We start from the raw sequence: 14,891 nt of genomic DNA, 5'->3' as shown, positions 1-14,891 counted from the left end.
ACAAAACAGAGCTGAGGAGGCCCTTGATTCTGCAAGGGAAATCTCCAGCGTGCTCTGGGGCCTGAGAGCAGCACCTGGAGCTTGGAACCTCCAAATGGATAAATTTGGCTACTGATTTACACGATTCAAAAGCTCAGTGAATAATATTTTGAGCCTGAAATAAGTACAGTGTGATGCATAGACTAGACTTATGCCTAGTTCATTTCTGACTTTCCTTTTCACTTGGACTTGACCAGTGATTTCCCCTCTGGCTATTTTCTTCTTGCTTCTGAGCCAAGGTGGCACAGTGGTTAAATGCAGCACTGCAGGCTACTGCTAGATCAGCAGGTCAGCGGTTCAAATCTCACCGGCTCAGGGTTGACTCAGCCTTCCATCCTTCCGAGGTGGGTAAAATGAGGACCCAGATTGTTGGGGGCAATATGCTGACTCTCTGTAAACCGCTTAGAGAGGCCTGAAAGGCCTATGAAGCGGTATATAAGTCTACTGCTATTGCTATTCTTCCGTGTGAACAATTTGTGGTTCTCCTAACAAGAGAAAGACCTTGGCTTTGCCCATTCTGTATGGAGACACTGATCTCCAGCGAGGCCAAGAGTAAGCCAGCATATCCCCAGAGGTTCACTGTGAGGGAAGTTTTGAGTAGTGGTCTAATTGGCTAAGTTGTTGCCGGTGATAGCAGACACACTTCAGCTTCAGCTCTGCCTCTGGCCACAGTGCAGGTGTCTCCAAAGCCTGATCCTAAAATGAGCAACCACTAGTGGAAAAAACACAGCTAGTATTCTGTGCTTCAAAAATAAACCCCTTGTGGAAAAAAATGCCTGTTTCTGCAACTGGTTCAAATTATGTCAAGTCAGAGGCTGTGGTACATAACTAACCTGGCACTTGGGGGTGTTGTCCGAATCCAGGAAGGGAGGGTTGAGGCAGATCAGATACAGAGGGGGGAAAAGCTGATGGAATGCAGGTGGTCTCAAATTCTTTGACTTGGGGTAGCAACAACAGAATCCCTTTGTTGCTAAGCAATTTATAGAAATGATGCTCACCCTCTTTGGGGATTTATTGCTATTTTTACTATTTACAAATAATTATTTTTACTATTTTGAGGACAAGCTATTTGGTTTGCTTATCTCTAAAATGGGAGACAAGACTCTTAGCCTTCTGCATCTCAACTCAAGGTCCATATTTTACTTAGGCTCTTAACTCTATTACGAGTGTTCCTTTTAATTTAACTTTGAAAACAGTATTCTCTTTTATGATATAGGGTGCAGCTGTCGCACTTGATTGCTGCCAGAGCAGATTCCTGGTGCCTTGCACTAATGCAGGAGCATGCAGAGGTTCCAGGAAGTATCCCCTGCGTGGTTCAGATCTTTGGCAGCAGAACTGCTCTCCTGGCAGTTTCCACCTGGGGCCAAGCCTGAGGGGCTGCTTGTGGGCTGAGAACCAGCCAGGGCCTCACTGCAACCAGAGCCCACTTGAGTCTGGCTGGAGAGCAAGTTCTCCCCAGGCTCCTGCAGTGCCCCAGGTGAGTGCCTCTTCTACATCCTTTACAGAGGAAGAGTGCTCCCTTGTTTTGTTCCTTGTTCCAACTCTGCCTTGTCCTTGCTCTGGAGGCCCATCTGAAGAGCAGAAGGAGCCTCGCTGTTCTACTCCACCATCCCTCACCCCTCGGCAGCCAGCCCCACATCAAAGAACATTGTCCACCACAGACCCTGCCTGCCTGCTTTCTCTAGCTTTTCTTAGCTGTGCAAAAGCTCCACCTCAGCCTCCTGCTTGCTTGGTGCATAGTTTTGCTTGGAGTTTTGAAATAGCAGTGTGTGTTGGAGATGGAGGGTGGGGTGGGGGAAAGAGCCATACAAATCCTGGCAGAGGAGGCAGCCAGGGGCACAGCCTGGCCTTCCCTCCCAGGAGCAGGGATGGGGTGCAGGAGAAGTCCCTCGGGGTGCAGGCAAGGGCTGCCAAATGTCCAGTTATTGTGTGGAAGAAGCCATGTGGGTGGAGATGAAGGTCTCTATCACGCTGTGGGCAGAGGGCAGCAAGTGGCCGTTGGAAGAGTCGGAGCTCTGGTAAAGGACCAAACTGCCGGACGAGACTGTTTGGGGGGGAGCAGAAACAAGAGGTGAGCCCATTGCACAAGGAGCTTTTCGCTCTTCACAATCCAGAGGGGCTAATAGGCCCTACCCGCCAAAGTATTCAAGCCCTATTTCATCAGCTAATTAAAAAACACGGAAGGGATTACTTTTAAAATAACCGACAGCATGTTTTATTCCTAGAGAGTTTATGGCTGACTGTTGGGGGCATCAGAAGAGCCGAAGCTCCCATTCTGGCAGGTGACAGGGACTCTTAGATGATGCCCCATTGCTAAGCGGATCCCCAAGGAACAAAGGAGGGCCTCTGTCTCCATCAGTCATCCCAGGCCGCTGAAGGCAAAGCTTTCCCTTTCTTTTAGGGCTGGGGAGAGCATTTTGAAGGGAGAGGGCTGCCAGTATCTCAAAGTCTGAACACCCCAGGGGAGGGGGTGCCTCACCTCAGCAGACCTCCTCCAGCTGTCTGCATGGGTTTGTGTACACTTGGACAAGATGGAGTGGCTGTGTGTAGGCTGGGGTTCTGCATGGTTAGCCACAATTCATTTGCCAAGATTACAGATAACCAAATGGAGCATTTCTCTGAAGGTGGCTGCTGAACGGCTACACTTTAAGGTATTACGTTCAATTGAGAAGAGATTAAAAGCACAGAGCTTTAAAACACATTTTAGCCTGGGGGACCCTTTCATTACCTATGAAATGGAAACTTTTCTGGCTCCATTATGGAGGCATACAGGTAGTCCTCAGGTTATGACCATAATGGAGATTGTCCATTATGGCCATGAATCATAATGGTCGTAAAATTTTATAACTTTTTTGCAGGGGTTATTAAGCCAACCCAGTGGTCATAAGTGCAAATGGCGGCTTTGAATAAAATGTTCCAGGACCTACTAAGGGACAGAACATATAGTGAAAAGTTGCAGCTTACCAGCAGGGCTGGAACTCAAGCGGGGTCCGGACTGAAGGTGCGACTGGATGGAGCCTTCCTGTCCCTGCAGGTGGACCGAAGGTTGGCTGGTGGGCGTTGGGATCCCAGATTCCGTGGGAGTCTCTGCATCTGACGTGAAGATCTGGGGGGAAACCACAGGCCAACCCAAAGACAGTTACAAAGCTTGCCCGTGCTACTTGCAAGACGCAGCACAGTAGAAGATGGACATTTTTGTTAAACAGCAGGATTGTTCTAGCCAGGCTTAGACATTCCGCGCATGTGCGAGACTAAGATGGCTGCTAGGCTTCGTCCTGAACTATTCAGGTGAAAAATGCTGAAAAAAGCACTGAGAAGCAACTTCGTACCAGCCGAAAAAGGGTCACTCGGGATGACCAGGACCCAGGGAGACCAGTCAGCTGCAGGGGTCGCCACTTTGGGGCGACCCCGGACCACGCAATCTTCAGCGGCTTCTGTGTTATCTCGGCCGCTCGGTGACGAAGAGGGCAGCTCCATTCTGATAACAGCGGCGGCGTTTTTCAGCGATTCCAGCGATTGTTTTGCCTTTCTGCCCTGTTTGTTTACAGCGGTGAGCCTTTGGGAATTTCCTGTGGCTGTTTTCCCCCCAGAGAGGAGACTTTTGAACTGGGCTGTCACCGGGGTTAGGCGAATCGAACGGGGGGTTTGCCATCGCCGCCGCAGCCTTTCCCCTCCCCCCCACAACAGCTACGTTGCGCTTCGTCCTGAGGAAGGGGTGGCCGGATTTCAACATCAGAGTGGCCGGGCTGGATGGTTAGTCTTTGCCGCTGCCACCACAGTTCCCCTTAGGCCGACTCTCCTTCCCCCCCCCCTCGTTCTGGCATGAATGCCTTTGTATTTGCTGTTTCTGCTGTGGCTGGTGGACAGATGATGGCGGCGTTTCCTGCTATCATTGGATGCCTGCAACACCTTCCGATTATACCCGCCCAGCTTGCTGAACTCTTGGGGTCTCTATTGAATTACTATCATTCTAGAGGAGGGGGAGACGATCTGGGCGCCCGTAGACACTGGCTACTTTGTGTGGCTGATTGCAACTGCCACCACCATAGCCCTTCCAGACGCCCTCCTCCTCCCTCCTCCCCCTGTGGCTCAGCCTTCGTATTAACATTATCATTGCCTTCTACAGAGCCATTTGCTGAGAGCCATTTGGCTCTGCCTGAACTCGCACTCTAACAGCTGCGCAATCTATCCTTTCTTTCTTTCTTCTCCCCCTCCTTTTCTCTCTTTGTATGGGATATGCATGCGATATGTATGCAATTGAGTGAATGATCCCACTTTTTATTGCCATTATTGTTGTATTTCTGTGTTTTTAATTATTACGTGGGGACTGTCTGGGTGAGTGAATGAGTATGTTTGATTCAGAGGACCTGCCGAGGAATGCGGGGGTCATTGGGGTGGTCGGGGGGACTATGGACACGGGAGTGGGCCGGAGCATCACGGTCGTAACAGGGAGGGGCAGATATGGCGGGGACTTTAGGGCTGGCCATTACCGGGGAAGGAGGGCTTGCTACGTTGCAGAGATCCCTCCTTCCGGCCCTATGAGTCCCACTCCAAGGCCAGATGGCGCGAGTAATCAGGACCCTGGTCTCAGGCTGTTGTCGCTAAATGCCAGGTCTGTAGTTCATAAGGCTCCCCTCGTCTGGGACTTAATTTTAGACGAGAGGGCAGACCTGGCATGTATTACTGAAACCTGGCTGGGCCCGGAGGGAGGAGTCCCCCTCGTAGAGATGTGCCCAGAAGGCTTTCAGGTGCTCCATCAGCCGAGAGCTCAGGGAAGGGGTGGGGGTGTGGCTATTGTTATCCGAGAGTCTTTAGTACCTCGTAGGATCCCTGCTCCGGAGCTTGTCGGGTGTGAGTCCCTGGTGGTGAAGTTGGACCTCAAGGGTCAAGTGGGTTTGCTGTTAACGTACCTGCCTCCCAACAGCGTTGCAGCAGCCCTCCCCTCGCTCCTCGAGTCGGTAGCCGAGCTGGCAATTGAGTTCCCCAGGCTTATGGTCCTGGGGGATTTCAACCTGCCTTCGCTCGGTGAACACTCTGATGGGGCGCAGGAGTTCATGGCTTCCATGACAGCCATGGGCTTGACCCAAGTAATTCGGGGCCCAACCCACTCAGCGGGTCACATGCTCGACCTCGTATTCCTCTCGGAGCAGTGGACTTGTGATCTTGGTCTGAGGGGTAATGAGATCATACCCCTGTCGTGGTCAGACCACTGCCTACTGAGGCTTGACTTTCGGAGACCAAACCCCCACTGTAGGGAGGAGGAACCGACCAGGTGGTTCCGCCCCAGGCGACTTATGGACCCCTTGAGGTTCCAGATGGAGCTTGGGGTTATTCCTGATACCCTCGCCCACAGTCCGGCGGAGACTCTGGTTGCTGCCTGGAACTCGGCAGCGACGGAGTCTCTTAACCAGATTGCGCCACTACGGCCGCTCCGAGGCAGTGGATCCAGGAGGCCCCCTTGGTTTACTGAGGAACTCCGGGAGAGGAAGTGCCGGAAGAGACGCCTAGAGCACTTATGGAGATCCAATAAATCCGAATCGAACCGAGCACTTTTAACATCTTGCATCAAGGAATACATCAGGGCAATCAGGACGTCGAAAAGAACCTATATTGCCACCTTAATTGCCTCCACTGAGTCACGCCCAGCCGCCCTGTTCAGGATAACCCGTTCCCTCCTAAATAGGAGGGATACGGGGGAGCCTTTGCAGGGTAGGGCTGAGGATTACGTCCAGTTCCTAGTGGACAAAGTTGCTCGGTTTCAGTCGGACTTGGACTCCAATTTCGCAGATCCAGCCGAGGCATAGGGGGATATTCTGGTAGGCCATCGCTGGGTTGAGTTTCAAGCAGTTGCCCCTGAGGACGTGGACAAGGCCATGAGAGCTGTGAGTGCCTCCACATGTGTACTGGACCCGTGCCCCTCCTGGCTGGTTGCTAACAGCAGGGAGGTGACACGGGGCTGGATCCAGGCGGTTGTTACCGCCTCCCTTTGGGAGGGGGTCTTTCCCCCCGCTCTTAAGGCGGCGGTGGTGAGACCCCTCCTGAAGAAACCATCCTTGGATCCAGCCGTTCTTAACAACTACCGTCCAGTCTCCAACCTCCCCTTTGTGGGGAAGGTTGTTGAGAAGGTGGTGGCCTTTCAGCTCCAGCGGTCCTTGGAGGAAGCTAGTTACCTGGACCCATTCCAGTCTGGCTTCAGGCCTGGCTACAGCATAGAAACCGCTTTGGTCGCATTGACCGATTACCTCTGGAGAGCCAGGGACGGAGGCCACGCCTCCATCCTGGTTCTCCTTGACCTCTCAGCGGCTTTCGATACCATCGACCATGGTATCCTTCTGCGACGACTGCGGGAGGTGGGGGTGGGAGGCACTGTTTTGCGGTGGTTCTCCTCTTACCTCTCGGACAGGTCGCAGTCGGTGTTAGTTGGAGGGCAGAGATCGACCCCTAGGCCCCTAACATATGGGGTGCCGCAGGGTTCGGTCTTGTCCCCCCTACTCTTTAACATCTACATGAAACCGCTGGGCGAGATCATTCGGCGGCACGGGATAAAATACCACCAGTATGCGGACAATACTCAGTTGTATCTGTCCGCCCCGTGCCAACTCAATGAAGCGGTGGACGTGATGAACCAGGGCCTTGAAGCTGTTAGGGACTGGATGAGGGCTAACAAGCTTGTGCTCAACCCAGATAAGACCGAGTGGCTGTTGTGTTTCCCTCCCACTAATTCGGCAAGTATTCCATCTCTCAGGCTGGGGGGTCAAATATTACGCCCCTCAGACAGGGTCCGCAACTTGGGAGTCCTCCTGGACCCACAGCTGACTTTTGAACACCATCTGTCAGCTGTGACCAGGGGGGCATTTGCCCAGGTTCGCCTGGTGCACCAGTTGCGCCCCTACCTGAACCGGGAGGCTCTCACAACAGTCACTCGTGCCCTTGTGACCTCTAGGCTGGAGTACTGCAATGTGCTCTACATGGGGCTGCCCTTGAAGAGTATCCGGCGACTTCAGCTAGTCCAGAATGCGGCCGCGCGAGCGATTGTGGGTGCACCTTGCTTCACCCACATAACACCTATCCTCCGCGAGCTGCACTGGCTACCTGTCGATCTCCGGGTACGCTTCAAGGTGCTACTTACCACCTTCAAAGCCCTTCATGGTAGTGGATCTGGGTACTTGAGAGACCGCCTACTGCCAATTACCTCCACCCGACCAATTAGATCCCATAGATTAGGCCTCCTCCGAGTGCCATCTGCCGGTCAATGTCGACTGGCAACTACGCGGAGGAGAGCCTTCTCGGTGGCAGCTCCGACCCTATGGAACGATCTCCCCGTGGAGATTCGTACCCTCACCACCCTCCAGACCTTCCGCACAGCCCTTAAAAACTGGCTATCCCGTCAGGCCTGGGATTAAAGACTGTAACCCACTCGAATAGTATGAATGTCGTGCTTTTAATGATGTATTGTCTTATGTGTCAATTGTTTGTTTCCCTCCCTTTCGAGTTGTAAGCCGCCCTGAGTCCCCCCAGGGAAAAGGGCGGCATATAAATAAATTACTCTAAACTCTCTAAACTCTCTAAACTAAAATCGATCCAAGACGTTCAGAAGAAATGCTTTGACCTTTGGCTGCTCGGTATCCAGGGTCTTTGGTCCTAGAGACTGCAGTTCATGTAGTAATGTTTCCCTAGGTTGTATGGGCTTCCTCCTGCCCCTTTATGACCCCTCCTGCCCCTCAGGCTGTTTGTGGGAGAAGACTGAACCAAAGCTTTTCATTGTTTACCAGGGTTTGAGGCAGCTGTTAAATTTATCCTTACCCAGTTCCTTTATTTCCAGCATACCCAAAGGAGCCTTTTTTGTCCTTTGCCTCCTTCCCCAAAGCTCCTCTTTTCTGCAGTGTTTCCCTTTCCTCTCTCTAAAGTCAGAGGCTTCCCAGCTCTGCTCTTCCATGAGAACCGCTTGCCTCTCCGTTTCCTGAAAGTGCCTCCCCCCCCCCTCTTTAGACCTTCACTCGGCCTTTTTGTGGGGCTCTACTCCTGTGTTCCATTTCCTTCATTTGATTTATTTGTTAAGGGCGCTTTCAAAATCTCCTCTTTTAGGAGCAGCTACCCATCCTGAAGTCCTCCCCCCCATTTCTCCTGCTACCTGTTCTATTTATCATTATTTTATTTTGAACAAAGTTCAAATTCATTAAAGTGCAGGACACATATGCCTATGCTCAGACTTATTATTTGTTAAAATCAGGAACCGGCATTCACTGGTCCATTTCCATTAATTTTCCTGCTGCTTCCATTTCCTCAGCTAAACTTCCTATTGCTTAGCATGAAGCCCAGCACAGCTGTGAACCTCTTCTGCCTTCCTGGATTCTCGCTTGGAGTAAATAGTCAGCAAGAGAAGCTGGGAATGTCTTGGAAGGGTCAAGAGATGTTGGAGCTTCCATCAATGGCCTTTGGTGCCTCTGCAACTGGCAAGGTGCAAATAGGATTAGAATAGAATAGAATAACAGAGTTGGAAGGGACCTTGGAGGTCATCTACTCCAACCCTCTGCTTAGGCAGGAAACCCTACACCAGACAAATGATTATCCAACATCTTCTTAACAACTTCCAGTGTTGGAGCATTCACAACTTCTGGAGGCAAGTCGTTCCACTAATGAATTGTCCTAACTGTCAGGAAATTTCTCCTTAGTTCTAGGTTGCTTCTCTCCTTGATTAGTTTCCACCCATTGCTTCTTGTCCTGCCCTCGGGGGCTTTGGAAAATAGCTTGACTCCCTCTTCTTTCTTACAATTTGCTGGCCCCAAACTTTGCAGGCAAGCTCCCCTTATTTTTTTCCTGTTTCTTCATCCAGTTCCTTCCCCTTCTTTAAAGCAGCTGGGTTCTCCCACCCACTCACCCCCAGCTTCTGTGGGGAGGAGGGGAGCAGCACCTGCTTTAAAGAGTTGACTGCAGCCTGAAAAAGACAGGCTGCTCAAATAAATAATCAGGAGAAGTTTTGCTTCTACTTACTGGAGGTCCAAAGGCCTCCTGAGTCATTTTCAAAGCGTGCACAGACCTTAAATCTTTAAAAAGCAAATTAAACTTCACAATACCATAAAATCAGTAAAAAAAGCCAATCTTGCCACCCTTTGATCCTTTGATCTTCTAATCTTGAAAACATTGGAGGAGAAGATCAAAGGCACAAACTGGCCATAAAGCTAGAAAAGAGCGAGTGAGCTCTGCTCCGAAACCTTTCAAAGACAGGAAGTAACTAGATGGCATGACAGAGGAGGCCCCGTTTTCTCTTGTCTTCCCTCTGGCAAATATCTCAGCTTTTTATGGCCAAGGAAAACCTGCCGTGGGCAACTTTCCTGTGCTCACACAGCCCGTTTAAGCAAGAGTGGGCCACCTTTTGTTAATCGGAGTGTGCAGAGTGACTTAACAAGGAGACGGGCAGCTGATACATTTAATAAATGAATAAAATGCAACCTGCTCTCCTTGCCAACAAAAGAACCGGAGGATACCTTGCGGGAACAAAGTTACCTTGCCTGCAGGGCCAATAGGGGATGGGGAGGATGTTTAACCTTAAAGGTGGGAAGGAGAGCAGGACCTCTGCCTTCATCCCCTAAGAAAACCTCCAGAAATGACCCCAAGTTCTGCCATTTGAAACTTGGGATGCAAAATTTAGCAGGAACAAGAGATTTAATTTCAGGTTGTAAAACTCACACTTGTGTTTGGCTAGCAGTGTTATCTAATTGTTTTTGCAAATCACCACTTTCTTATAAAAGAGTATTTGCAGCTATTGGGTCTTTAGTGCTCTCTGAGTTTGTTTTCTTGCGGATGTTTTGTTACCCCACGAGGTCATATTATCAGTGCTAGAAGAGACTGACAGTTTAACAAAGTTGAAAGGGACCTTGTAGGTTATCTACTCCACACACACCCCGCTCAAGCAGGAGACCCTACACCAGTGAGGGCGAACCTTTTTCACCTCAGGTGCCAAAAGCATGCGTCTGTGTGCTATTGCGCGCACTCGTGTACCCACCCCCATAATTTAATGCTGCCCTGCACTGTGCCCCCTGCGCATGCATGTGTGTCATACACACACACCTGCTGCCCCATGCATGCACATGGCTTTCTTGAAGCCTGGGGAGGGTGAAACGGCCTCCCCTGCTCCCCCCCCCAGACCCTCCAGAGGCCGGAATAGCCTGTTTTCCAACTTCCGGTGTGCCCGGTAGGTCTGTTTTTTGCCCTCCCTGAAGCGTCCGGAGGGTGGAAAACAGCCCAACGCGCAAACCAAACGTCTCTTTCCAAACTTCTGGTTTGCACATTCAGGGAAGCCTCCAGAGGGCAGAAAACGGGCGGAAATCACACCCAAAAACCAGCTGGCCAGTGCACGCATGCACACACGCTGGAGCTGACAGGGCAATGCCTCGCGTGCTCTTAGAAATGGCTCCAGGTGCTCCCTGTGGCCCGTGTGCCATAGGTTCGCCATCCTGGCCCTGCACCATTTCTGACCGATGGCCATCCAGCCTCTTCTTGAAAGCCTCCAAGGATGAAAAAGCTGCCAGAGAGGGAGTGGGGTTTGCTCTAGGTTTACACACTAGTCTCTTGTTCCGCAGAAGAAACTGCAGGACTTGCCCCTTGGGCCCAGGCTTGGTCTGCTGTGGATGCAGAAGCAGCTCCCATGAGGTTCAGCTCAGCTTGTTCTCTGTTGACACTTGGACCACATGGGTGCTGGCCCCTTGGGCTCCCCTCACCCCCCCGCCCCCCCTCACCTGTTTGGTTGGTGTCAGGCTGGCCAAAGTACTGAGGTTCGCTGTGTCTGTGATGACCATGGTCTGGGGTAGAAGGCTGGTATGTGCATATTGGGTCACCTCTGGCTTGTGGCTGTAGAGAGCTGGGAACAATGGAGGTGAAGAAGGCGCCATGAGCAACGGAGGCCTTGTGGGACAGGACAGAAGGTCTCCTTTCCATCAGCTCCAAGGTGCAGGAAGACTGCCTGGCGTGGAGCATTCCCAGAATGGCCGTCCTCCCTTCCCAACCTACCGTGAGGAGCCTGGATCTGGGCCATGGTGGCCATGAAGGGGCTCTGGTTGAGGTGGCCCTGGACCTGCTGCATGATGGGCTGCTGGTAGGACGGGTGCAACTGCTGAGAGAACTGGACCGGTTGGAGGGTGGTGAGGCTGCTGCCCATGTTGTTGATCATAGGGACGCTCTGCCCTTGGGTGGAAGCCAGACCTGGAGACAGGAGAGCCTTCGTCAGGCTGGGCTGCAGCAGCACCCAGAGCTTGCTGGGCTGTGGCATCCGGGGGCCTGACTGTCAAACCCTCAGTGGCTCCCCCTTGACATGAGCCCACAGCCCCCATGCACCCCGCCACACCATTGGATGAATTCACCAGTCTGCTAACCCAAGCTAACCAGTTTCCTTGGTTTCGTCCTAGCAGATTCTTTTGTGCAAAATGGGATGACTAGCTTACTGGCCACGGGGTGGCTTGTACAATCAACCGTGCAAATTGGCTTAGTGTAGTTTAAGAGTCCAGCCACTGAGCTGAAAGATACGGCTTTTCATGGTGTGCCATGTTTTTGATTGGCAAACTATGGTTTATAGGATTCTGTTGTATACATGGACTTAAATGCTGGTTAAGGTGAATTGGGGCTTCCTGGAATGTATGAAGCCACCCACATTTGCAGCCCTGTTAACCTGGAGCACAAATCTCAGTGTGGCCCCTTTGGCTACTTCTTCGGTTCCTTTGGGTGAAGGCTGAGCTCCGGCCATAATATTTTCCACCCAAAGATATCATCTCGGCTGGAAAGCCTTGAGCTACGGGCAGCCCCTGCCAATAAGAAAGGAATGCCCAGCAGAGGGGCAGCAGAAGGCATGGCTCCTGAAGAGGGAGCTGCCCTGCATACTCCTGGGTGCCAGCTCATTTCATGCTGCCTATAATGAGCCCTCTCTCCACACCCAATGCCGCCTCACTTACCAATGACTAAGGTGGAGGCCCCCGTGTTGGTGAAGGTTGGTGCAAGCGAAGGTGTGTCTCCAGGGCCAATGGTCATGACCCCCGGGAGGGACGCCATGATAAGGTTCTGTGTTTGATGACTCAGGGCGTGTGGGTTGGGCTCCAGGCTGTGCAGCGCTGTCAGGGTGCTGACGGGGGGGAGCGAGCCCCCTGGAGCAGAGATCTGTGGGACAGGAAGGAAGCCAGGAGGTCTAAGGACCCATTGGATCCTGGCAGGTGTCTGGGGACCACAGTAGAGCCCAGTGATCTTTAAGTCAAAAGTCTCTGCCATCCTTGGCTTGATCTGGCTGGTCCTTCTCTTCTCCTGCGAGGTTCAACACCCAGCTTGGACATAAATGGGCTGGGTGATCAGAGTGTAAGGTAGATCTCTAGTGCCGTCTGTAGACACCACACACCAGGAGGGGGAAGCCCTCAAGATCCCATCATCCCAGCTCCCACCCACCCCCATATCGATGGGCAGCATCCCTCCCACTGGCATGCTCTGAGAATGTAGCCACAGAGTCTCCCCACCAGGGTCTCAGGCACTTTTCACTCACCAGCTTGGTGTCTGGTCCTGAGCTGGTGGAGCAGAGACTGGGGGAGGAAACTTGGTGCAGGATGGTCTGGGTGGTTGTGATGGAATTGTGCTGGCTGTTGTTGGAGGTCTCACTGACCGGTGGCTGGCCATACCTCATGCCCGGGTCCGAGAAGGAGAGGGCTTGTGGCTGCTGCTGCTGCTGATGGAGAGGGGAAGGCTCTGAAATGACAACAGCAACGAGAAAGCCTCAATGGTGAGGATGGGCAGGGACAAAACCCCCGTGCCACAAACTTGGGAGGGGCTTTCCATGCCACAAGCTTTCGCCCCCAGAATAACTCTCTGTTATGCTGCCTGCATCCTCTTGCTCAGCCAGGGGCAAATGTTTGTATTTGGTAACTAAGCACAGGGCGGGGGGAGGGGTACAGGAAGTGTTTCAGTCCCCGTAGGACAATGGACCCCAACTTTTCTGGCTCCATGACTGGCAGAGGAGGGGATGGTTTCACGTGTGCAACCTAATCCTGTGCATGTGCAAAAGGAGCTTTGCTCATTGCCGGATGTTTGGGTGGACCAGTTCCCAACAGGCTGCATACCAGTAGCAGACCACGGACTGAGGGTTTGGGGACCCTGCCTTAGGAGACCGATGCTCCAACTTAGCAAAGCTCCCACATCTTCCTGCTTAGAAACAGAACTTTACATATGAATATATAGGTACCGTATAAACGGACATTTATCCCTCAAAAAAGAGGGTGAAAATCTGGGTGCATTTTATACATTGAATACAGCATTTTTGCCTCCCGAAACTCCTCCCCCTTCACCAAAATGGCCGTGCATAGCCTTTAGGAGGCTTTCAGAGTGCTCCTGGGGGCTGGGGAGGGCAGAAATGAGCAAAAGATGGGCTGTTTTTTGCTCAATTGTACCCCCCAACCCCCCAGGAGCACTCTATAAGCCTCCTAAGGGCTGTTCATGCCCTTTTTTGGGGGAAAAACAGGCTCGTTTTCGCAAAAAACGGGCCGTTTTGGGGAGGTTTGCAGAGTGCAAATGCTTTTTTAAAATTTGCCTCTTTAAAACCTTGGTATGTCTTATACTCCGGTGCATCTTACACTCCTAAAATAGGGTAGTTCTCAGCTTACAGGCATCCATTTCATTGCAGTGGAAAGTTACAATGGCATTGAAAAAAACGGCTTAATCATGTTTCTATCCCAGCATCCCAGGGGTCACATGGGTGATAAAAATTCAGATGCTTATATTTAGAACCATGGTGGCGCAGTGGTTAGAGTGCAGTACTGCAGGCTACTTCTGCTGACTGCTGGCTGCTGCAGTTTGGCAGTTCAAATCTCACCAGACTCAAGGTTGACTTAGCCTTCCATCCTTCCAAGGTCAGTAAAATTAGGATCCAGATTGTTGGGGGCAAGAGGCTGACTCCGTAAACCCGCTTAGAGAGGGCTGAAAAGCATTGTGAAGGGGTATATAAGTCTAAGGGCTATTGCTATTATCAATACTCGACTAGGGGGGACAATATAGGTGCATTATTTTAGGTCACTTTTGGGGTCTTGTTTAGTTTTTGCTTTGTTGTTATTTTATTTTTTGTTGTTGAAGTTTGTATTTTAACTTTGGAAATAAAATTTAAAAAATTATCAAAAAAAAATTTCAGATACAGTATTGAATGCTATGTATTTAGGACAGTTGCAGTGTCCTGGGGTCTTGTGATTGCCATCTGCCACATTCCCAGCCAGTTTCCGAGAAGCAAAGTCAAGGGTGGCGGGGGGGGGGGGGAAGCTGGATTCGCTCAAGATTCATTTAATCATTAAATGGGAGTTTCGTCCCTACCCAACCATGGCAAAAAGAAGATTGCAAAGTCAGATCTGATTCATTTAACAACCACTTTGCTTAGCCATGGAAGTTTTGGTCCCAATTATGGTCTTAAGGCAAGGGCTACACATTGATATAGATACATACCCACATATGTATATACAGTAATACACACTTCTTAGTAACAGAATAACAAAATTGGAAGGGACCTTCTAGACTACAGAGATCTTCTAGTCCAACCCTGTGCAGGCATTCCAGGCAACTCTCTGTACCATTTTAGACAAATGGTACTCCAATCTCTTCTTAAAAATCTACAACGTTGGAGTGTTTACAACTTTTGAAGGCAAGTCATTTCACTGATTAATTGATCTAACCGTCAGGAAATTTGATTTGTTTCCACCCTTGCTTCTTGTCTTGCCCTCAGGTGATTTGGAGAATAACTTGACTCCCTCTTCCTTGTGGTAGCCGCTCAACTATTGGAAGACTTGCTATCATGTCACCTCTAGTCTTTCTCTTTGTTAGACTAGACATAGCCAATTTCTGCC

General features: G+C 51.0%; 1 protein-coding gene across 3 annotated transcripts in view; it reads right to left on the bottom strand.

The window, feature by feature from the left end:
- Positions 1 to 492: 492 nt before the first annotated feature.
- Positions 493 to 14,891, bottom strand: part of HNF1A (HNF1 homeobox A) — a 30,834-nt gene continuing 16,435 nt past the window's right edge. For all 3 annotated transcript variants that reach the window (XM_032230084.1, XM_032230085.1, XM_032230086.1), the window contains exons 5-10: positions 12,557 to 12,756; positions 11,982 to 12,183; positions 11,047 to 11,238; positions 10,776 to 10,897; positions 3,004 to 3,145; positions 493 to 2,083 (exon numbers count right to left, since the gene is read on the bottom strand). In XM_032230084.1, coding sequence (XP_032085975.1) covers positions 1,962 to 2,083; positions 3,004 to 3,145; positions 10,776 to 10,897; positions 11,047 to 11,238; positions 11,982 to 12,183; positions 12,557 to 12,756 — 980 coding nt within the window. In that variant the 3' untranslated portion in view covers positions 493 to 1,961. The remainder of the gene's footprint in view (positions 2,084 to 3,003; positions 3,146 to 10,775; positions 10,898 to 11,046; positions 11,239 to 11,981; positions 12,184 to 12,556; positions 12,757 to 14,891) is intronic.

This window comes from Thamnophis elegans, chromosome 13, assembly GCF_009769535.1.
Source record: "Thamnophis elegans isolate rThaEle1 chromosome 13, rThaEle1.pri, whole genome shotgun sequence".
Taxonomy (NCBI): Eukaryota; Metazoa; Chordata; class Lepidosauria; order Squamata; family Colubridae; genus Thamnophis; species Thamnophis elegans.
Note: the sequence above shows the minus strand (reverse complement) of the source record. Positions and strands in the feature narration are given on the sequence as shown.